This window comes from Antennarius striatus, chromosome 5 (assembly GCF_040054535.1).
Source record: "Antennarius striatus isolate MH-2024 chromosome 5, ASM4005453v1, whole genome shotgun sequence".
Lineage (NCBI taxonomy): Eukaryota > Metazoa > Chordata > Actinopteri > Lophiiformes > Antennariidae > Antennarius > Antennarius striatus.
The window spans coordinates 4,749,423-4,774,216 of record NC_090780.1 but is presented as its reverse complement, the minus strand read 5'-3'; the positions used below and the strand labels follow the sequence as shown (position 1 = coordinate 4,774,216).

At 40.1% G+C, this 24,794-nt stretch overlaps 1 protein-coding gene across 1 annotated transcript in view; it reads left to right on the top strand.

Moving 5' to 3' along the window:
* Positions 1-436: 436 nt before the first annotated feature.
* Positions 437-24,794, top strand: part of phc2b (polyhomeotic homolog 2b (Drosophila)) — a 37,594-nt gene continuing 13,236 nt past the window's right edge. The window contains exons 1-7 of the mRNA XM_068316094.1: positions 437-562; positions 13,090-13,465; positions 15,352-15,513; positions 15,619-15,696; positions 15,997-16,158; positions 17,237-17,371; positions 17,673-17,967. Coding sequence (XP_068172195.1) covers positions 13,148-13,465; positions 15,352-15,513; positions 15,619-15,696; positions 15,997-16,158; positions 17,237-17,371; positions 17,673-17,967 — 1,150 coding nt within the window. The 5' untranslated portion in view covers positions 437-562; positions 13,090-13,147. The remainder of the gene's footprint in view (positions 563-13,089; positions 13,466-15,351; positions 15,514-15,618; positions 15,697-15,996; positions 16,159-17,236; positions 17,372-17,672; positions 17,968-24,794) is intronic.

Sequence of the window (24,794 nt, the reverse complement as noted above, 5' to 3'; positions counted from 1 at the left end):
GTCTTTCTATCTTATCCGGTTCCTGAGTGTACAAAAGTTGAAATTTGACCTTGACCTAGTTTTCTCAAGGTCAAGGTCATCATCTCATTTTCATTCCCTTTGCTGGTTTTTGTTTCATCTTTTTATCTGCAATGGTTGTGAAGATATTTGGTGGACTAACGGACGGACGAAAGAACGAACACTGACAATTATAATACATCACCGCTTTGAACTGGAATATAACAAACGGCAGTGCAAGGGTTAAAGCCCCTTTGTTACCATGGAGACCGCGGTCTGTACTTGACAGGCGCATGGAACGAGAAAGAAAAGGGCGGAGACACGCAGTTGATCGACAGTAAAGGGGGTGTGGTCCAAAACAATATTCTGTGCTGATTGGCTAGAGTCGGGTCATGTTACCAGCTTGGAATGCAAATGAAAATAGTTGCTTTGGCCCATCCCTGCTTCTTCCTCGCTGCTGCTGCTCGTCACAGCTAGCACCCTCCAGAAATGGTATAGAATATCAGCAAAACATCGAGGGAGAGCGGTCGGACAGAGGAGTGGGCTTTAAAGGCTGACGGCAACGGTAAGGCGATAACTAGTTTGCTTCGTGGGAGAGGGTGTCACGGTTGGCTGAGGGTCAGCCTCCGTGTGTGTTTGTGTCGGAACTCTTGAGGTTAAACGGTCGCACCAGCTAACGTCCTCTCGGGGCCCCAAAACAGCGGCAGGCAGCAACATTCGTTTCTAGTTTGCTTGCCCCCCAGTGCTGACCTTACGTTAACCGCTCCGTTCAGCCCACTGGGATTTGTGTACGAACATCTGAAGGGCGAATAACACACCAAGTAGCTAGCGCTAGCTAGCCGATGCAGTGAAGGAATTCACATTTGCCATGAATCAAAGTCAGTACGGGAACCAAAATGTGTAAATTAATTGCTTTTGCCAGAAATAAACTAATTTCTTCAGCTTTGCAAAGTGTTCATTTATCCACATTAATCGTTTCATTCCCCCCGTAAACATGGCTCAGACTCACTACGTACTTTCTACAGAACTTCGGCCGTGACTTTCGGGTCATTTATTTTGACAAGTGCAGGTCAACATCGAGGTCATGTAGCTTCTGGGCTTTGGCGTGTGGTCTTCCGGTGATCCGGATGTATTCAAAATACTCTAATAACCTAGTCGCAAAAACTTCCTTCAGTGAGTTTGCTTTTAGTTTGGAACTGACTACGTTTGTGTGTCCATTTTAATGAATTGCCAATTTTCTCCTTCTGCTCATCTTTGTTAATGAAGTTTTGCAAGAACTTCCTTCGTGCTCTGTAAAAACCCATCCTGGATGGTTGTGTCCGTTCATCGGATGGTATTTATGTGATAATGCACTGGAACCATCAAGTCATTCCAGTCAATTTAATGCTTTTAGATAAGGTCACATGATCTTTGCGCTGCGGACAGGACGTCATTATGTGCGCTTTTCAGAAGGTCATGCTCAGTAATTTGCTTATTTCACGAAGGAATAGTACAGTAGTCTCAGTAAGAAAGGCTATAGATTTTCCAGAAGGTTTCCAGAGATAAATGCAGTTGGAAATCTGCTTTATTTATTTACAGTCGAATGGAATGATTCGTTTTTTAGCATGAGATTACACAACTTGTAAAGAAAAGACAACAGAAACAAAACAAAGAAATGCACAGACAACTATTTTTGCATCTAATTCATTTACTTGACATCTGGTGTAATCCAGTGAGATGTTATTCAAATAACATGTTCTGACTTGTTTTCTCTGAGTATTATGAAGAATGCTAATTTGTTTATTTGGTGTGTATGAACCACACACAGTTTGCTGAGACATGTGAAATGGCACCAATACTGTCCTGTTTTTATTCTGCCTAATAGATATGGTTATGATTTGCATAAGTTTTGGGCTGTTCACTGCAGAAATAGTTTGTTGGATCAATTTTTGTGCAGGATGGGTGGATGGATGATGGATGACAAACATATGACCATACACTTGTTTAAACAAAACCAGATATGATGCTGTGTCACTTACAATAACAGATTACTTTGTATATATTGTCACTATACACCTCTGATAAATGGAGATAATTGCTAAGATATTTCTTGTTTCCTTCCAATTGTGTACATGTGTGTAGACAATCTATTTTGTTTAAATGTCGCCAGCTGCTCACCACGTGTGTATGTGTGAAATAAGACAAAGCTGTAACTGACCTATTAATGCACAAGAAAGTGTGTTCTCAATTGCTGACACTAAGCATGATGCCTGAATTCAAAGTCTACCAGCAGAAAAGATGCAAGAATGTTAGTAAAGGTTTTACCAGAACCGCTGCTTTTCAAGAACAGTAGTTGTTCACTTATACTTTGAGATGTCAGCTTTGTCATTTTTTGCCCAGATCTTAACCATTAACCTTTCCGATATGAGGACTAAAAATATGTTCCGCAAAAGAGAACACAATTAGCTATCAAGGAAAAGAAATTAAGTTCCTTGACTGTAACCTAATTAAGACTGATGTAATTTTCATTTTAGTCTTTATTGTGTGGTCATAACTATAACAACAAATGAATCCTTGAATACCACACGTCTCTGGGCTCATTGAAGGTTGTGTATCGTGAGTGATCTTCAGGCTTCTCTCTTATTCTCTTGGTTAAGAGAACTTTTTTATATCTGCTGGGTCAGTGCTGGTATGGTTTGAAATGGAAACAGTTCTTCTGATGAAGACAATGTAGCACCCTTTTTGTATGTGCTGCTACTCATCTGGGCTCATACCTGACCTATTTGTATCCTCTTTGCGTGATCAGAGATGCCTCACCAATAAATTTATAGATCAGAGGCAGAATTTTTTCTCTCAGTCTGTCTTTTCTCTGCTTCAGTCATATTTATTCTGAAAGTTTCTACTATTCCAGGTAATTTTTATGATGTTGTGAAGCAATCTAATATTCTAGCTTTGCTGAATGAATCTGTACAGAATGACCACAGTTTACTGTAGAGAAATGACTGAAAATGTTCATAGCATGATCTCTGTCGTCCCTACTTGAACAAAGTCTGTGTTCTTCTCGCTTTGACAAGACTCATCCTCCATCACTGGCCTCGATGGACAACCGTTTGCTGGGCTTGCACTAGGAGGTAGTATGACTAAGCCACTGTGGCTCAGTGTAAAATAATCGAGCAAGCCACAAAAAGCCACACTCTGTGTCCAAGACAGTGGTGCAGCGCGCGGACGACCAACGCTCGTTGCAGGCGTGCCTCCCCTGGGAAATTTTTTTGAAAATGGGGTTGTTTTCCTGCATTCTGGTGCATTCTGAGGGCAAAATCTTCTGTTCAGTTTACCTACAAAAATACACTAAAGTCAACAGTTCAAGCTGAACTATCTTTATTTCTGTCCTACTTTATGCAGGAATAAATGTGAGATTCAACAATTGAAAACTTGCATTCACTATGTGAAGATACAGTCATACAAAATATTACTCAATGTTTACTAGTAAATTTTACTGGTTATTCCTCCCGGTCATAGGGATCAAAAGTCTAAGACAAGTATTGATAATATCTTTCATTTACCTTCTGATCGGTCTGTCACCATTCCTCCCCCCTCTCAGTATTCACCATTTGTTTATTAATGAGGATTTTAACACAAACTCTACTATAAAACACTGGATTCTTTTCATCGATCGTCCTCGCCTTGTCTTACACCAATTCGCGGGTTCAGCTTGTAAAAAAACAATATTTTTGTTTTTAGGTTATGACCCGAGTGCATATCGGATCGGGAGCGTTCAGGTCACGTCGGGTGTTTCCGTCGGCATGCAGAAATAGCGGCGCTATTTCCGCTAGAGCCACTCGCTAGCAGCAGTAGCGGCGCTGGCACCACTCGCTAGCAGCAGTAGTGGCGCTGGCGCCGCTCACTAGTGGAAATAGCGAGTGCTGCTAGCGAGCGAAAAAGTTCTAAGTTTTAGCTTTTTTTCCCTAAAAATAAGAATGCCACTGTGGCTACACGGTCTAAAAACCTTGTAGCCAATCTGGAATTTACTCCGCCTCTGGCGAAGTGGCGAATGGCTAGCGCAAGCCCAGGTTTTCAGCACCACTGAAATGCTGCTTTATAGAATCGAGGTTGCGGACGGTGACTTTTACATCTCAGAGTCAATGGTCAGTCCAATGACCATAAATATAGAGGATGCGTCTCTACTTTCTTCACAGCACAAAAATGATACCTACAGTACATATCCTGGCTGTGAAGGCTGTCGTCATGCTGGTGGTGGCTTTTGGAGTCTGTAGTTATGTTCAGAGGATGGAGCTTGGGTCTGTGGTACACAGGTAGTCTTCAAGATACGGACGTCTGACTTAAGAACGTATGCAGATACGAACAGCTGAGCGCCGCAGTGTCCGATTACTGAAGTTCCCCTATCTGCCACACCTGCAGCACCACCGCGTTTGCACATCTCCAACAGTCATTTCCCCAATTTTGTTCTTGTACGTGTTTCTGAGCATCTCAGTGTTTCAGGCTTTGTTGGATACATTACAGTTTATCATGGCTGATGAAGTAAAGGCTGGTGTTAGTGCTATTGTGAAAAAGCATAACGAAAGTGATGATAGTGATGGTGGTGACAGTCTCTCCGATGACCGCTCTGCCTCTCACCGACAGTAACTCCTCCCTCACACTCCTCTTCCTTTGCTTTAAATGTAAGCTACACTAGGGTACTACAGTACAGGTATACTGTACTTCATCTTACATCCTGAATTGGTACCAGTAGACACAATCTTATCAAAAAACAACTTCTTCTCCTCAAGAATTACTAGATTATAAGGAGCAAAACCTTACCGTGCATAAATTAATCTGAATTTCAAGCAATAGTGTCAATCATAAGTGGCGCTTGGAAATTAATATGTATTTTAATTATTACATGTTTTTATTCTTATTTATTGTCCAGTATTATGATATTATATGCTTTTAATGGTTTTTTAGTGATTTTACAAGTTGAAATCACAAGCTTAATTTTTATACTTCTATCTCATAAACCGATATATAATCTAGAACAATGTACCTCAAAATGACGTGGGCCGAGGCATACCTGTAATTAATTTAATTTGTGATATTTATGTCCTGTTATTGTGGTGAGACCAGCGATGTTGTTTGGTCTAGAGACAGTGTCACTGAGGAAAAGACAGGAGACAGAGCTGGAGGTAGCAGAGATGAAGATGCTGAGGTTCTCTTTGGGAGTGACCAGGAGGGATAGGATCAGGAATGAGTACATCAGAGGGACAGCACTTGTTAGAGGTTTTGGAGATAAAGTCAGAGAGGCCAGACTGAGATGGTTTGGACATGTCCAGAGGAGAGATAGTGAATATATTGGTAGAAGGATGCTGAGTTTTGAACTGCCAGGCAGTAGGTCTAGATGAAGACCAAAGAGGAGGTTTATGGATGTAATGAGGGAGGACATGAAGGTAGTTAGTACGAGAGAAGAGCATGCAAAGGACAGGGTTAGATGAAGGTAATTGATTCGCTGTGGCGACCCCTGAAGGGAAAAGCTGAAAGGAAAAGAAGAAGAAGATGTCCTGTTATTGTTTCTGGTAATAGTACTCCCGTATTTAGAGTAGTAATGGCATTTAAATGACCTCAAATAGATATTCTAGATTGAAATTTAATGACTTGTAAATAAATGACTGATAAATAATGAACAAACTCTTAAAACCAGTTGTTTTTGTAGGTTGAGGGCCACCTGTACTTGCTAGACTCTAACACGGGTCAGGGTTATATGTGAATTATGATGCTACACTCCTTTATTAAATAATTAAATAATTATTTTCAAGTTGGATTTTACTAATGTAATATATTAATCTATAGGTTATTTTAATTTTCATTATTTTCACTGGCTAATGTACACTTAGTTTTCTCCCTTGGATTGAAAAAGAGAAGTAGCAAATGATCATACTGTTATATTAACAACTGAAATTATTTGCTATATAAATGGTTTAATTTTTTTTTAATCAAATAGTTGGTTATTTCAAATTGAGCACTAGAATATGTTTACTGCAGGAAATGGACGCCAGCATGTACTGACTCTTTCCTGTACAGATGATAGTAACCTCTGATGACCCTGACAGGCAGGTGCTGCATATCTCCTCTGTGACAAATCACTCTAGAGAAAGGAATTGAAACCTGATTTAAATAGATTAATTCATCTACTGGCAGCGTTGCTGCCTGACAGACCTGGATTCTCACAAACCTGAGGACTTGGAACTTTTCTGTGGTAGATTGTATGTTCTCCCGGTGTCTGCATGGATTCCCTCCAATTCCTCCAGCTTCCTCATACAGTACAGAAACATGCAGACGCACACATAAGTTTGTGTAGCTGCACATGTCTGAATGTGACTGAGAATGATTGTCTATCTTTCTGGCTGTTAGCTCTGGGATGAATTGGACATTTGTCCAATGCGAACCCCATCTCTTACCAGATGATTGCTGAGATGAGCACCAAACCAGTTACAGAAAATGTATGGACGATTTTTAGCGTCTTGGAGGAGGAAATGAGTTTCGGTTTAATTCTTTCATTTAGCTAGTTTTTTAGTTTTTGTTTTTTCAGTACCGGGATGTAAATGAATCAAGGGTTATAAGATAAGATATTTCTTTATTCATCCCACAGTGGGGAAATTTACATTATTGTAGCTGCATGAGCATTATGGGGTAAGTTACACATATATAGAAGAATAAACACTCAATAAATAAGATAGATAATGAGAAAATAAAGTAGTATTACTATATACAGTTACATTAATAGAAATGAACAATTTAACAATTTACAAATTCACACTGCAATTCATTTTTAATTTTCAGATAGATCATATTGTGTTTTGAGTTCATACATTTTCAAGCAAACATTTTCACTATACTGACTGGCGTTGTTTTTAAGGGGAATGTAAAAACTGGACTCATGGTGCTGAGGTAATTTATTTTTACACACCAGAGAGCTTGTTAGGCTTTTTGAAATTCAAAATGAGCTTAAATGCCCTTGAAATAAAAGGTAGGCTGTATGTGTTTTAAAACCCTCTGTGGCTCTACCGCTTCTACCTCACTTCACTGCGACCTGTCTTGTTATCCCAGAATGCCGTAGCAGTTCAGGGTCTTTCAGATGTTGAGGTCTATCATCAAACACCGCATATCAGTCGGAGCCGATCCATTCATATACTTGGCCTCCTGTTTTGACCCCCATCTGCTGCACAGCTCTGTTATCCAAGTGTGAGTCTCCAGGCTTGTTTTTCTGGCTGCTCCGCCAGCTAATCTATATGCTAATGAGAAGATAATAATCAATGAGGTTCATGCATGGTTGGCCCCAATCAATACCACATTGCACTAGCAAATGTTTCAGATGGCTACATTTCATACAGCCAGACAGTTTGGTGGCATGATGATGTGGTGGGGCAGACCATAAGTATGCCATTACCCACTAGTTTTATCTACCCCATTCCACATAAATGAGTCCTGTCGTCATTAAGGACAGCTTTGAATTCGACTGCTAAGTGATCCCATTTCACTTTTATGAGGGGATCACAATTATCCACCCCTATTGTTTTGCATTTAATTTCCATAGCTGCTATAAATAGGTGGTCTAAAGCTTTCCTGCTACGACTTCACTGTCTTCTTTATAGATGACGTATTTTAGCATTTTAGGGATACAGTAAGTTGTATTACTCATTTCATAAAAGAGTTCTTTACACACAACAGCTGTGACTGAGGAGAGGGCATTTATTTTCAATTTTGCATTGGTGTTAGTCCTGCCTCAAAATTAACCACCATTCCGCCCTGCTTATGAGATACAGTGTCAGACGTTGAGGTTTGATCATAAGTCACAACTCTTGCTATGATGTGAAATGGGGCCGCTCATCGCTGCAGGATGGGTCATTGGTGGAAATGGGGCGTACTATAAATAGTTTAAAACCTGGTTCGTGTTTTACGAATCTGAGGTACCAGTTTAGCCTTCAGCTTTCAGTTGTCGAGTCCTAGACTTAGACAAGCATGCTATTTCCTAGCTGTCATTGAATGAATTATGATATCACCTTGGATTTGAATTGTAAACAAATATCTATAAATGTGCTTATTTTGCGGTATTTTTGCATTAAAAAAAAAATCAACATTCAGGCAGCAGTAGTGGGGGAGGGGAGCAACAGAGAAAAATCATTACCATCATCTTCATTAGAGAGGATCCTGTTGTCCAATCAGCACACTCCTCAGCACGGGGATTCCATAGGCACCCCGTTGGCTGTCGCTAGGATACCACATAATCAGGAGGCAGGCCACGGCTTGGTTGGTGGAGTGGGGTGTTGATGCTGGGACGACGAGCCTGCTTCGAGTTGGGGGTAGATGAGAGAGGTGTTGGGGGTTTTGGATATAACATAGACACACGCTTGCACACGCTCAGTCCTTCACTCAGCCAGCCAGACAGTCAGGAAGGCAGACAAAGAAGAGCAACATCCTGCAGGAGGACCACATAGTCCCGGGGGATGGGGCATCATACCCCTGCATCACGATGGGGGTGCTGGAGGAGGTAGGAACATCAGGGTTAAGGGGCTTTGTTTCAGCACCACACGCACACGCGCACACGCACACACACACACACACACACACACACACACACACACACCACCATACAGTCTCCATTCATCTATCTATTAAAGCTATTATCACACATCAGTCGATTATTTCCAGTTGACAAGTGCACTCTGGTGGTGTTTTAGAATATGGGTCAGGAGAGTGTTCCTGTTTGCTGAGGGATGGACTCTGTTGGAGCCTCCGGTGTTTTGATCTTAGGCCTGTACAGACAGCCAGTCTACCTGACAGCGCTGGTCTTCTGAAAACACAAGTCTGACAGTCTCTTCTTCTTGTTTTGTAATCCCAGTAGATCAATACGTTCTCTTGTGCGTGCCACAAACAATTGATGATGTAATGTTACAGAATTGACAGACTCTTTGTGAGGCATTAATACATTACAGGAAGCTGGTGCTCATCTGCTGTGTGTATAACCCACTCTGCTGTGGGTTTACTTTTCATGGACATAATAACTAGCCCTTCACTGATGGATGGAGGACTCGGCTCAGGGCTGAAAGCATCATTACCAGAGGGGATTCCCTCCCCTCTTAACATATGAGGTGGAATCAGATTCTGGGATTTTGGCTAATGAGTGCAGATCCAGACAGCAGTGATGCTTTGTTTACAACCAGAAAAACCCTCCACCTTTTTAATGGGATTTCTTTAATGACTATGTACATAGAGATGAATTTAGTTTTACAAAAGCCACTTCTTTGAGAATTCAATTTAAATGTACTTCTAGACTTTCAAAATTTTAGTTTTAGTTTACATGTTATTTAAATTCAATACACTGGTACCTCTACTTACGGAATTAATTGGTTCTGGATGAAATTACGTAAGTAGAAAATTACGTAAGTAGAGACGCGTTTTCCATGCAAATGCCCTAATCCGTTCGAAGCGCGCAAAAACAACAAATGTTTTCTAAAGCATAATAATGCATCAAAACATGTCACAAATACATGTTACGATTAGATTATTACACAATAAATAAGTTGTGCATAATGTAAAAAACAAAGAATAAAAAATAAAAATGATGGTCATTTACCTTTTAATTGCTGTCCTTATTGTTTTTTGCCCTCTTTGGTTCATGCGCTCCTGTCTCATCATGCCAAAAAACAGAGTGAATTGCAGTCCTCCTTTTGAACTTCTCCAACCACCCCTTGAACTCCTTAAACTTCCTTTTGTTTTAATAACATGTCGATTGAAGATGCATTACGGCCATATTCTTTGGCGAGATCAACCAAACGCATCCCTTTCTCATGCTTTTCTATTATCTCTTGCTTTGTTTGTATGGGCAAGAAAACTCTTTTCGTCTTTTCTTTTCCTCTTTTCTGCGTCCCTTTCTTGGGGTCCATAGCGAATACGTACCGGTACTCAAAAAGTTATTATATTTGCGCAGAACTATCAGACTACCTCACGGGTCGAGTGCCAAAAGCCAAAGACACTACATAAGCACTGATCTAGCTCCACAAGGAGGTGGAGTGGCATCCCTCTTAGCCAATGGGATGCCAGGAAGATACGTAATAGGTAATAGCAAATGGCAGAGCAGCTATGAGAATGTTGCGTTCAGGAAACTGTGGGAGATTCGAGTATCAGCCGATACAGTACTGTCTTTTTACATTACGCAAGTCGAAATTTTTTTCATAAGTAGAGGCAATATTTTCTTGCTGAGAAATTTCGTACGTAGAAAATTTTTGTAATTAGAGACATTCGTAAGTAGAGGTATCCCTGTGCTTAATGACACCAGACATTCTTGATTGGAGACAACTTATGCTCTGTTTTTGTAATAAATTGCGGCCGTCAAGTTAAAAAAGATCAATGTATTTCGTTATTCATTTAAATTCAGGTTTGTGTTTTATGAGAAGCCCAGTTGAATATTGCTTGATTTGAAAATAACCAGTGAATTTCTTTCTGAATTACTTACACCATTAACGTACAATATTGCTTTGACGATGACTCTTCTCGCACGACCTCCTTGTCTGCTTGTCACTAATTAGCATGTATTTGCACACGCCATTCGAAAAAGAACTGTATGAAGCCACTAGTCCAATCAGCAGATCCACTTATTTGGTTATGTCACTAGATTGATTCTCTGCATAAAGCAGATTGAAAGAAAGGACAAAAATCACAATGACTGCAAAAAGTTTCATGAAAACGTCTACAGTTCTGCAAACAAAATCTGAACTCAGACCCCAACCAGTTCTTCACGCAGCAACTGATTTGTTCATTCTTACATTAAGGGCTGTTCTTTTGCCAGAATAACATATAGTTAAGTTTAATTGCAGTCTCTTTGCCTGGTTTGTATCCAAAGTGGGTTATCAAGCTGTGCTTTGGCCACTAATCCGTTCAAAAGAATAATGAGGAGCAGGAGGAAATGGCTTCAGAAATGCAGCATGGCTGCAGCAACACTCCTCCCTTAATTACTTCCATCACACTCACTCTCTACTCTAACCCTTTCAAAGTCCTCAACCTGCTTGCTCAACCCCTACCCCACGCTCACTCTCATTCCTTTTCAGCCCACCCCTTTAACTAAATGCACCCACCTCTAACCTCAAGGCTAGAAATTGCACCCGCCTCGTTTTTCAGCTCTGTTTCATCAGCTGTCATGCACTTTCAATCTTCTACTGCGCAAACACACACACACACACACACACACACACACACACACACACACACACACACACACATTATCGTCACCCCCATACTAAGCATCTTGCATCTAATCAAAAACGTCTCCTGTTAAAACCTTTTCTTTATTGTTTTTTTGTTTTTGTTTTTTTGCCTCAACGATAGAAGGATCTTTCCTCTGTCTTCATCCTGTTCCTCATCTTGTCAGCTGTCATGCTGAAGTCTCTTCCATCTCATCTGTCTGGAGAGCTCTGAACCCCTTCCTCCTGTGCTAATGGGTAGCAGGGCATCATGGGACTAACCTCGAAAAGGCTTTTATGCAAGGACCTTAAATCATCTGCTCCTTTTCAGTCTCATGACTGATAAGAAATCAGTGATTCAAAGGTCTGAGATACTATACTTCATTTAAACGTGGTTTCTCCAACCAGATCTGTTAGGAGATAGGACTCTATTGGAGACAGCTAGCTGTGACAGCCCTAAGCTGTATTGAGATTAATGATGACAAAGCGTTTGAATGCGTTGATGGCAGCGGGTTGGAGGGAGGCTGTCATATGTTCAGCAGCCTCTGCTGCTCTCCTAATTAACTTAAACCAAATGTGTGTGTACCTACTTATATGTGAAATGCTCTGGTTCGCAAGATTTCATTTAAAGTGGCCAGTAATGTGAGCCAGCCGCCAAGTCTTTTATGTAGAACTCACTGGATTTCATGACCTCCCCAAAGTGCGTTTTTATGTTGTTTCTCTAACCAGCTTTTTTCTGCCGTTCTCTTTATTTTGATTCTTTGAATCAGGTCAGACACACTGGAGTTCTAACCAGAGAAATGTTTTAGGCCTGGAGGCGATTGTTGATGGAGGTTGTGTTCATGCACCAAATTTCTCATTATTTATGTCCAATTACAATACTGTAAAGAAAGTAATCCTAAGGAGGGGGAGGGGGTGACTCATTAAACTGCATTTATTGCACACTACCAAACATCAGTGGAACACATTATAGCAAGTAAAAGAAATGATTTTTTTTTTTTAACTAAAGGTACTTGAAAAATAAGTTGTTAAGTTAAAGTGAAGTTAATCACCTGCATACATGCAATAAAGAGAATAGTAAACATGCAGTTGTACCTTAAGACACGAGCTGCTTAACATAGAAGTTATTTGACATGAGCCGTTGCATTGCCCATATTTTTATTCGACATATTAGTGAAAATCTGAGATAAGAGCTGTGCTTTGGGACACCACTGCTAGTTGGCGGATGTATACAACATCAGCTGAGATCGGATCTTGTTTTCTTTCACAGGCTAACGTAGCGCGCATGTACTCGTGACTTTTGTGTTTCTTTTCATACTTTATTATTGTTTACTTATATATAATATACGATTCTAAAAATGTAAGATGGACAAACGTACATCATTGCCAAACGACAACAATAATATATGCACATAATAGTTTTGTGTATTTAGTCAGACTGCTGAAAGGAGCTGTAAACTACTTGCAGTCCATGGATCATAAAATTTGAAAAAATGCCGAATGTTCTAATGGGTATTTTTTTAATTATTATTATTATTTCATTTTATAATCATCCATGAAATGGTGGTTTTCACTAATGTATTTTATGATCCTTAAAACACATGATAAATCCAGGTAACAGTCACCAGTTTGATTGGTAAAGGAAACCATCATTGGTTGTAGCCCAGTAGACCCACAAACCCCCTAATTTACTTTTCCTTCAAATAAGATTTCTCTAGCAGCTCAATATGAATATTTTAACGGTGTCACATTTCCTTGAAGTTTAATCTGCTCTTTATTGGTGGAGGAAGCTGGGCTGACTCCTTCATAGTTTTTGCTTTATTTTGAGATTTGACTTTTGAAAAAGAGGTGTTTGTTTTTCTCATGTATCTTTTTCCCTCTTCAGGCACAGGAGAGCTATTCAGAAGAGCCGTGGGTCAAAGGTGAGACGAGCAGAGGGCACTATGGAGACTGATCCTGGGGCCCCCGCCTCCACGGCCAACAGTACCGGGACCAGCATCACTTCCACCACCACCACCCCCTCTTCCTCCTCCTCCTCTTCCTCCACCAGCACCACAGCTTTCAGCAGCAGTGTCACCTCTAACACTACGACTACTACTACTGCTGCTTCTACTACTTCTACTAGCAGTACTAATAGCAGTAGCAGCAGCAATGGTGGTAGCAACACTACCAGTACTTCCAGTAGTAGTACTACTGCAGGAAGACAGGCAACGCCTCAGATATCTGTTTACAGTGGGATACCTGACCGTCAAACGGTGCAGGTGAGTGTGTTTGTGTTGTGATGAAAAGTATACACTACTTGCAAACACCATATATAGGCTTTAAAAATTTCTGTCTATTAAATACTGCTTTCTGTTGGTGTATTTAGAGCGACTTACAGGATTTGGATCCCTCCGAAAATTTAATTTAATGATAAATTGTTTACGAAAATGTAAGCTTTATCTGTAGCGTCTCCAAAAATGTCACTAAACTCGGCAATAATCTTACTTCATCAATATAATGATGAAGGAATCTCAAGTAAATGCTCAACACGGGTTGTGTTCATGCCAAAAGAAGGAATGCTTCTGTGCTTTTGTGCTCTTGACCTGTTGACCTGGGGATAAGCCTTTACACAGGCTTAACCTCTCCGTGAATAAGGTTCATGCAACCTTCAGTGCCAGTGCTTTAACAGCAGGGCTTTTGTTACATTCATCCCTCCATCTCTGGGACACGGCCTGCTGACAGCTGAAAGGCAAACAGTATTGTGAGCAGGAAACCCTCTGAGCACTAAAGACGCCTCGTCATTCATGGTCAATGAGACTTGAATGTATGTGAGCAGTGTATCGCTGCTACTTTTACCCCATTTTCAAGAGGTGTGGTTCTGGATGATTTGACACCACTCACAGGTTAACGTCCTTTCTAGTTACATGGCAGCAAGGCAAAGAGCGTTTTAGGGGTGAGTGGAGTTATTTTCAAAGGCCAGCTTTGGCCTTCATTAGGTTGGTCGCTGAAACTTCTCTAGCAAACAATACTTGAGCTAAGAGTGCTTCAAAATGTTTAAAACTCAAGTTGTGATTCTCATCATCTCAGAAGTGAATACTTATTTACAATCTAGTGTCTAACACAAAAATGAAACAAGTGTATATCAATACCGTCATTCAGAGCCGATTACTTATTCTAGTACAGAAGAATATTAAATGATAATGACCAAATAAAATTATACTTATCCACCATACATTCGTTTGGTGGATAAGATAATTCTAGGGTTTCTTCTGATATTCTTCTGATATTCTGCCAAGTATTTTCACAACTTCTGTGTGGACATGTCATCTCAAATGAAATGACACAGTGGTAACAAACCTTAACGTCAGAGGAGTTTGGGCTTGTAAAAGATGGCATTAGCTGCTAATGCTATTGTTACTTGTAAAAATGAGTAACAGTTTGATGTCCATCCTGTTCTTTTTGGTATACTATTGCTCATTTTGAAATAGGACTTTTAAATATATTAATAATTTTAACAATTGAAAATACTGTTTAATGATTTCTTTATGTTTAAACTCAGATCATCTTCGGAAAACCTAGAAAAAAGTCTTAGAATGTAGAGACTTACAGTAAAATGTCATTTATCGTATGTTTTTTTTTTCTTTATTGTTCAATAAAATTTGAGAAAATATAGTTGAAATGCGATCCTCTTTTTTGGCACTCGGCTCCATCGAGCACCCGTACAGTAGTGACCTCGACTGACTCACAATGAAATCCCAGCAGCTGTTGTTTTGGCCCAGTTTCCTGTTTTTCATAAATAACAGCTAATATGAGTGAAACACCACAGCCTGTCTGAGAGTGACACAAGGCTTTAAGACTGGGGTGAACGGAAATAGATTCGCTTTATGACACAAAACATAACATAGACATTATTGTAAAATAAAACGAGCACCATGATAGTTGAATTTAATCATTTGAGCAGTTGTTCGACATAGGACTGATTTTAACGCCTTGGATTGGATGGGTCACACAAACGCATACAAGCTTTTATGATGTAATATTTGAGACAGAACTGAAGCTTAATTGTAACTGACTCGTCTGTTAAAATTAACTAGTGCTAGCATTGGTTGCTCTTTTGATCTGTAGACCGTGACTAAGTAAACCATGTCTGTTTGTCTACATGCAGGTGTTCCAGCAGGCGTTACACAGACAGCCCAACACAGCAGCGCAGTACCTGCAGCAGATGTACGCCGCTCAGCAGCAGCATCTGATGCTCCAGACTGCAGCCCTCCAGCAGCAGCACAACCTCAGCACGGCTCAGCTCCAGAGCCTGGCTGCCGTTCAGCAGGTCAGCCAACGGTCACTGCATTAATACTGCTAGTGATGACCTGTTTCAGCGTACAATGCGTTTCTCTCTTTATTCTACATCTTCCTTTCTCGCGCCCTGTTACAGGCTAGTATTGCAGCAGGTAGACAAAGCTCTTCACAGAACGGCACTTCCTCCCAGCAAACAGGATCTACTCAAGCTACGGTAAGTGCAGTCTGACTGTTTGGGTTGTCTTTTAAGAACGTCTAAAGGTGAAGACGCCTCCATTAGATTAGGAAGGCAATAAATTGGTTCAAGCACCAGGATGCTTGTGGGGCATTGGGACAAACTTAGAGCTTTGTGGGTAGTTTTTTTTCTTGTCTTTACTTTTGAGACTTTGCATTAAGTAGCATTAGGGGGTAAAGATTTTGTTGCCTCGAGCTTTTATAGTTTCAGAGAAAACTAGTGCAATGACAGACTGACATAACAAAGTCTGTAATTATCCTGTTCCCCTTCTCTCCACAGATTAACCTGACCACCTCCCCAGCAGCAGCTCAGCTGATCAGCCGGGCCCAGAGCATTAATTCCACCCCCACCAGTATATCCCAGCAGGCTGTTCTGCTGGGCAGCCCGTCCAGCCCCACTCTCACAGCCAGCCAGGCACAGATGTACCTGCGTGCACAGATGGTGAGACCGTGAACACAGGAGCTTAGCCACCAGCACATTTACATGAGTGTGCATATATGCATAAATACAAGCAGATACAGTAATCGCATATTCGCGCTTCAAAATGCCCAGCTTCACTACATTGCGGATTTTTAGTGGGCAGTCACGTGATACTGTATGGGCATGCTATTGGCTGACAGCATCCAGAAGTGCGCTGCGTTTCAAGACTCACAGAATGCAGCGCACTTCCGTGTGTTAGAGAAACATTTAAAAGCGCTTCAAATGTCTAATAAGACTGTGGGAAATGGTAATACAGAAAAATGTGGTTTAATATCAGTATGAGGAGGGTTCATAAACACTTATATTACCGTAAATAATAAGATAAATAGTTTGTCGCTCTATTGCAGAATTTCACTTTTGGTGTTTTTTTTTTTTTTTTTGTTCTTTGCTGGAACACAGTAACCGCGAGTAACGAGGGATTACTGTACATTCAGTTATTAATAGATGAGCACTGAATGTGTGTTTTGGGACTGGTTCACATGTTATGAGTGTATACCTACACTGTCATTGTAAATGCTGAGTTCTGTGGCCCCAGAGGACATAGTATGAGCAGATGGAAGAAATCATAAAGAAATGTCATGGGGCTTACAGGAAATCTGTGGATGCCCCAGGCTTTTAATTCTCTTATAGTCATTTGCTGTCAAAATAATTCACATGAATCATATTTAGCAAGACATTTGCTTACCTGTTCTCTCACACATCCACCTGTTGTGGGTTCAAAACATTTGTATACACCAACAGTCTGTAGTGAAGGTATGTAACTAAAACCTAACTGGTCATAATGTTGAATTGTGGGTTATTCTGTCATTTTTAATGGAAGGAAATTGGTTGAAAATTGTTGAAAATTTCATCCACAAAGCATCGACATGATAGTTTAGCTTAGAATAATATATGTATATGATACAATACTATATGTTTTACACACAAGGATTATGATAAATATGTTGTGCTCAACACTATAGTTCTCTTACTGTTTTCCTGTCTTACTGGAGTAGCGTCCATCCTGAGCAGTGTGTTCTGACTGTGTAATGATTCCCAGGCCCAGCAGAGTAACTTGGTGCAGGTGGCCAGGAGCCTGGGCCGGGCCGTTCCTCTGTCTCCACAGCTCATCTTCACTCCAACCGCTGCTGTGACTGCCGTCCAATCAGATAACTCCACACAGGCTTCAACACAGGTAGCTGCAGTGAGAGATAGTTTCTCAAATTGAATCAGAATCGGAATCAGATTCTAAAGTAATTGAATGAAGTAATTGCTGCATTTTTATTAAAAAATGTGAAGCGCCTAGTAAACAACAATTGTAATTCATACTCAGGCAACTGAAGCATGGCAGATGATGTCGGAGTGACTAAAATCCTTTAAACTAGAAATAGTTAAAACAGTTTTCACTAAATACACTACTGTCATATGAACAGCATAATCTGGTTTGGTGCAATGACTCGCTGTTAAAACCAGCTTTGAATCTGTTTCTCCTGAAGAATCAGGTCCAGAATCTGGCCATCCGCAGCCAGCAGGTGGCGACCACGTCCTCTGCTCAGACTCAGACCCTCCAGGCTCTCAGTCTGAAGCAGAGTCCTGTGCCCATCCAGCCTGCCGCACTGGTCAAGAATCCCAGCCAAGGAACGCAGGCTTCCACAGGAGGGAAGGCCGGCTCCTCCGACAGTCTATCTGAAGCAGGGAAGAAGGGCGACAGCGCAGCTGTCACAGAAGTCAGAGCCATAAACATGAGTCGCAACGTCACGGCTGTCAATGCCCAGCCACTGATCGCTCCAGGTGAGTCTAGAGCCACAACCACAGCAAGAAAGTTTGGGTGATGATGAGTGGACGTGTTTTTGACAGGATTTACGCTGCATTGAGAGAGCTTGTATGAGCACCAACCTAAAGAAGAGCCGTGACATTTAATGATCGGTCCACACAATATAAATAACAGTGACTAATAATAAGTGGATTATAGCTTTAGTTTTAGGGATTACAGCTCAAGTTGGTAAATTGACCAGAAATTGAATGATAGATTATATATTTTAGACTTAAGTCAAACTATGGTTATGCTTAATGCTTATAAAGATTTCTAATTTAATTAGCTGGTCAATCAGTTTGTGATGGAAAATGTTGCTGGTTGCAGCCCTAATAGTTTCACAATCAATATGCTTAGTTCAAATCCTTACATTTGCATGTTCGCACATACCTGTCTATTCATCACAAGCAATCAGGAGTCAAAAGAGGGAACACTTAAAATTCGCTTTTTATTTGCACATGTACGTGATGGATTGGCAAAGGATGAACCAATAAGTCCAGTCCAATATTCCACAGGAAGTTTGTTGTTATTTTTATGGACGGCTAAATTAAACGTTCACATTGCGTGCCAGTTGCTGCGTGCCTCTTTTTGTCACAGATGTCCAGTTCAAGCCTTAAATAGATTTGAGGCCTGAGGCAGTTGTCATACATACAACGGAAATGTACCCTTGTGTTTATAGTAAGGTGAGAAGAGAAAAGACTTTTTACAGTTCACATGGGCTCTGACTACGTCACGTTAGGGCCTGCATCACAAAGACATTCACTCTAAAGGGGTGAAACCAGCCTTTTAATCGACAGAGCTGTGTCTGGAACAGTCCAGCTGGTTTCTGTGTTAGAAGCTAGAAAGCTTTCCAAAACACTTACTGTGTAATTGAAAGTCAGCTGCTGTTTGTTTTTCTTTTTAGTGTGAATGGTTGAGAATATGTGCAGCAGTATAAGCTGATTACATGAATTGAATTCAAGTGTTTTTGCAGAGTGCATCATCTCATTTACAAAAAAGACATCACATTTTTCCAAATCGTTTGACCAAGCCCCTTTTTGTTTGTTCCATGAGTGGAAATTGTATAATATGGTGTGCACTCTAAATCTTAAATACACTGCAGCACACAATGTTAATGCATGCTGTTGTTTCTATCTGCCCATTCAGGTGTGTGTATGTGTGTGTGTTGGGTGACAGAGAGGATTATCTGAGCGTGTCAGTGCACAACTGTGTCTTGCTTTGTGGCAGTAATGGATTCACATAAAATGAAAGGAAGGATAGAAGCTAAAAATCTGGCTCCATTGCCTGGAAAAATGATCAGGAGTTGCCATAGCAGCAGGTTGTGAGGGACAGGTGTCCACATGGGAGGGTTAATACACTGGAACAGGAGGAGAGGCTGCATGGTGAGACAATGGGTCTCAGATTAAACTGGGTCATTTTACACTTTCAAACATAAAATTGTAGAAGCTTTATAAAATCAATATCATGATCTCATGTCATCTGTATCGCAACAGAGAGAAATGTGCTAATACAAGTCTGATAGAAGTCACGTGTTGTTTTACAGGAATAGGTAATGTCCACCTCAGAGTATACAAGTGTTAAAATTTTAGGATTAAGAAATCAGTTTTTATCATATAAAAATCTTTTCAGGTCTCCGCTCCAACATGCATGATCTACAAGATTAAAAAATAATGGAGCATCACGGACAATTTGACAAAGACCCTTATTCCCAGTGAATATTGTGGTCTCTTGTAAATCGACTGTACAACATAAACAAAATGATGAATTTGCCATGGAAGTTATCCTTCTTTGTAGTGAGTAAAACAAACAAAAAGGGGTAAAGAAAAGGTTGGAAACCTGGTATCATCCAGGTTTTTCCTCCTGAAGAACATGTCTGAAATTTTTTGTGGCAGCCAGGATTAGATCAGGAGGGACCAGACTGAACTCCTCACACAAGGATCATCTGGGCCACAGCTGCAGACCAGTTGTCTTTGGTTATTTATTCTCGTTGTGTCATCATGAACTCTTACAGCAGACAATCCCATCATGCTTTAAACAACAAAACATCATTAAGTTTTCATTTTCAATCCTGATTTGTTTAGAGGAGGAGATGGTAAAATAAAACAGTTTAATAGATAAGTTTAGATTGTTTTAGTCTAAATTAAATGTTATATCAGTTTGATAATAGAAACAATATTTTTAGTCATGAATCAATTTGCCATTTCATGAATTGACATTGAAAAAACATGAATGGATTAATTTTTTTCAAAATGTTCTCTTTGGCTACATTACTTATATACTTTATCACTGGGCTACAATCTATTTGTGGCACTTAATCAATTTAAATTTGTGGCTGCAGTAACTCAGTCCACAAGAACCGGAGGGTGGCTGATTCAAGACCAGTATCAAACAAAGTATGGAGTGTGTAGCTGGAGAAATGAGAGCCTGTATATGTGTTGACAATATATATCAAGTGAAAAAAGACAATTCCCCCGTGAGGGATTAACAAAGCAACTTTAAGATGAAAAACTCTGGTCAGTTTTTAACATTTGATATTCACCTAGCTTAGATTTTATTTCTTTTAAAACCTAAAGAGATAAAATAAATTTCAAGGATGATAATAGAGATCAAGAGGAAAGAAAAAAATCGGAACCCCATCGGTAACCGTTAATGCAGTTTTTAAAAACTCTTTGTAATACAATCCTCTTCATACACTCCAACATTGATATTAGCAAACAACAAAAATGGAGCACATGCCATTTATTATTTCCCCCACCTTACACCAAATCCAGCTGGGATAGGCTCCAGCTCTCCACGACCCGCGACAGCAGATGAAGCGGTATAGAAGATGAATGAATGAATCCTCATTTCACTTACCAAAGGCTGGCAGAACATTTTAGAGCAACGTCTCTCTGGTAACAGGAATTCAGATTCACTTTCCTTGAACAAAAGTGTGGCTGAAAACAAATTGTTAGGTCATCTGGTTTGTTGTTTTGCGTTTGTGATCAGCCTTCTCTTGGCAGGAAGCTTCCTTCACCTTACTTTAAAACCACAGCAGGTAAGCACCGAAAGCACCACAAACGGATTAAAAGAGAAGAGATGCACACAGTCAATGATGTTGTATGTACAGGATGTAGCTGCTAACAACAGCATCGGTTGCCAGATCCTGTTAAATATAGACATCTTTGAAAGTAATGACTTTCAGTGTAAGTCCAGAGACGATAATGATTTTTCTGAATGTTATTAAATCTCACTTTAAATGATTTATTCTGAAAACATGCTGAGGCATGCCCTTAGATATTCTTTTCATCTAACAGGAGACTACAGTGTTGACTGAACCAATCAAACACTGGATTTATTAATGTTTCCTTATTGCTTACAAACTATGTCTCCTTTTGAAATGAGGAAAGATTGCATTAATCTTGCTGCTCCTCTGTTGATTCACAGTGGAATGTACTTCCTCAAAGTAGGCGAGAGCGACAACCAGTGAGGATGTGGAAAATCAGGGATTTTCCAGGGCCTGGCGCTGCAGCCCCATCAGGAACGTATATGATCCTCAACCTTGGGACATTGAGCAAGAGCACACACATTAAGACATCTATAGTCGTTCGTAACTAAAGGGAAGTGGAGGCAACTCCAACTTAGTGAGGATTGTATCTGTGTGGGTGTGAAGGCTTGAGTCATCCCGTTATTAATCCCAAAACCTTAAGGGGGAATGGCATTTAAATAAAATCCCCCGTCTTCCTCTTCTTCCCAGACTTGGCTCTATTCCTCATGAACGGCTTGAGAAAGTGTTTGCGATTTGTGGGGAGTGCTGCTTGTATCTGGTGTACGGCGATTCAGAAATCCCCTTCCTTCCCTCAGGCATAAAATGGCAATCTGCTACTGTGGGATTTGTTTTAAATGTGACTCCTGTTCAATGTTCCAGTTGATCTCGACTCATTTAGACTCTCAGGTGATTGGTTTTTACTCTCTTCTGACCACTTTTACTTTACTTTAATCTTTATTATTAACCATGGAAAAGGTCAAGTGATTTATTTATTATCATTAGTTCTATAAATTGCACTTTGCGACACTGCGCACCGTTTTTGTCTCTGCATTTAAGAAATAAAAATGCTGAAGAGCTGTTCTATTGAGTGGATTATTGAACACTACTGTTGGATTGATGAGTTGCCGATGCGATAAAGACACATAGAAGGACTGAGACACAAGTAACTGGTGATGGTAAATAATTGCCCTTTGACTTGTGATATTTTGATCTAGACTTTAACTAATGATGAGTTTACAGGGAGATAAATGTATCATTCCCACATCAATCTTGAATGAACCAATTTTTCATGAAACAAACTGTTTTGATTGCCACCTTTTTTTCCAGGGACCATAAACCATGTTTCTGCCTTCAGTGACCCAAACAACGATGGTCAAATGTGTGGCCGCCTGTGTTCGTCTGTTGCCATAGTTTTCATGTTGTGTCACCCACCTTTGGCACTGGGGCCAACCCTTGTCTGCTGCTTTGAGCCAGTTGAAGTGGTGGTGGAAACAGTCGTTGAGAGAACTCAATCTGACCAGTTGTTCAGCTGAAAGACAATCAATGCACAAGAAGAGAAACACGTAAAGGAATCAAGAAAGAGATACTGTACTGTCATACAGAAGTGGCTTTGCATTTTCAACTGACTATAAGAGTTCATCAGGAGTAGTAGCTCCCCATGATGTGTCTGTTCTGAGTAAAGAAACCAAAAACGTTTAATTGGTGTGCAAATAGAATAACAGAGTACTGAAGTGCTTTGTCCATTGGTTTATTTTTCAGTGCAGCTCAGATAGTATGTGATAGTTAGCCGTCATCTGGAGGCTTTGTGGTTTGATCAGGTTCAAAATGTTTGGGCCTGGGGGGGACCTGAGGCGAGACAACAGTCTTTCAGTCTCTTCAGTTGGTTAATTAATTGTTTTGTCACATTTCACTGGCAACTATTACTAAAATCAAGAAAAATGTTTTATTCCAAATAGTCTTGTTTCCTTTACTCTTCAGCCCTGTGGTTACTTGTAGAAATTGAACACAGTAGAGCAACAGGCTTTTGTTCACTACTTTGAAATTGAAATGTTTCAGGATGATGCATCTGATGTAGATTATTTTTGCCTCTTCTTGACTGGGCTGCTGAACTAGTGGATGTTATTATCCCTTGAGGGTTCAGTTTACATTACTTCTCAAGCCTGAACCTTACAGGCTAACATCTCGGACTATGATACAGCTGGTTATATCTCCTGACATACAGCTCTGACTCATTCTGATCTAATTCTTGTAGATATGAGATGAGAACCTTTCGTTGCTCATCACAGGTAACCAAACCTGTAGCCCGTGGATGCCGTTGTGTCGCAAGCTGTGAAAAAAAAACTTTTTTCTCACAAATTCTGTTGGATTAAAAGAGTTAATGTCCTGACGCTGCTGGATAGAAACTTCCATGTATTCCACTTCAGGATGCAGACTGCGGTTGGTGCCTCATAGGGAAACTTTGAGACCAGATGGAGTCTATTCCAGACAAGACACCATAAAAAGAAAGAGGGGGAGTGAAGCTAGGGAGATTTGGGGGGGGAGTGCTGATTTACTCAATTGTTCTCCCTGCTTGGAGTTATTTGCAGCTTAATTAACATCACCTAACATTCTTTCCCGTTCACACAGCTCATATAGCAGCAGCTATTGTATAGTAGTTTCATAGCTAATTTCTTTGATGGGAATGAAACGGCTCTTTGTTTCCTGGTAGAGCTGTTAGAGATTAAGGAGGCAGTAAATGAGCTTGGACCGGCTGACTTAACATTAACTCCATCATGAATATAATGGACATTTGGCTCCGCATGGTTTTTCCTGAGGCTTTTCTAATATTAGACTAGCTTCAGGGTACTTCCACAGTCATACATGAGTCCACTCTGACGTTAGAAGATTGATCTGCTTCTTGCCTTGCTTGGGGGTGAGTTATGAGCACTGATGACACATACAGGTGGTGACTGGTCATTTTGTAGGATTTGTGAGTAATGGTCAAACCAAATATGCAGCAGCCAGCCTCTGTGCACCTTCAAAAAGATTGTCCCGTGAACAGGGTGCATAGAGATGTAGACATCTGCTGTATGCAGATGTCTACATCTGGCTGCTTTTGATGCACACTTGACCGCTAGAGACACTATTTCTCATGATTTGAGGCAATATCAGCTTGTTAACATACTCCTGATTTTTTTTGTTTTGTTTGAAAACACAATTAGTGTAGAAAAGATTGTTGTACAGAGTGGGCAGTGTTAAACAACTGTTTAACACCATGTCTATTGTTATTTAACCCAAGCAATAATGCCAAATTACTCATTTAGTCCAGCAAACTTGGGATTTTACAATTACCAGTACATTGAACAAAAAAAAAAAGCAAACACACATTTGAGAGGTATGAGCCATGAATTGTTGTTTTTGTCATGTGCATTGATGATGATAATGGTGATAATAAATGAATGTTTTAAGTATAAACTTTTTGTTCTCATTATCAAAAAACTTACTTTTGTCACCAATGAGCACAAGATCTTTAGTTTGTCTCAGGTGTTTGTAGAATGTTAACGTTAGTCCCAAATTTAATTGAGGAAAATAGGATTTCAATGATGAATAGACACCTTTTGTCAAATAGAATGAATAATTAATGCCTCTCTCAGTGACACAGAAAACTAGAAATAAACATTAGACTAAATCTCAATAATATTAAATTGATGACTTTGATGAATCCAAGAAAGAAATACTGTTTTATTGATCTTCTGACAAGGTAAAATGAAAAAAATTTGAATGTTCTGTGAAAATTGT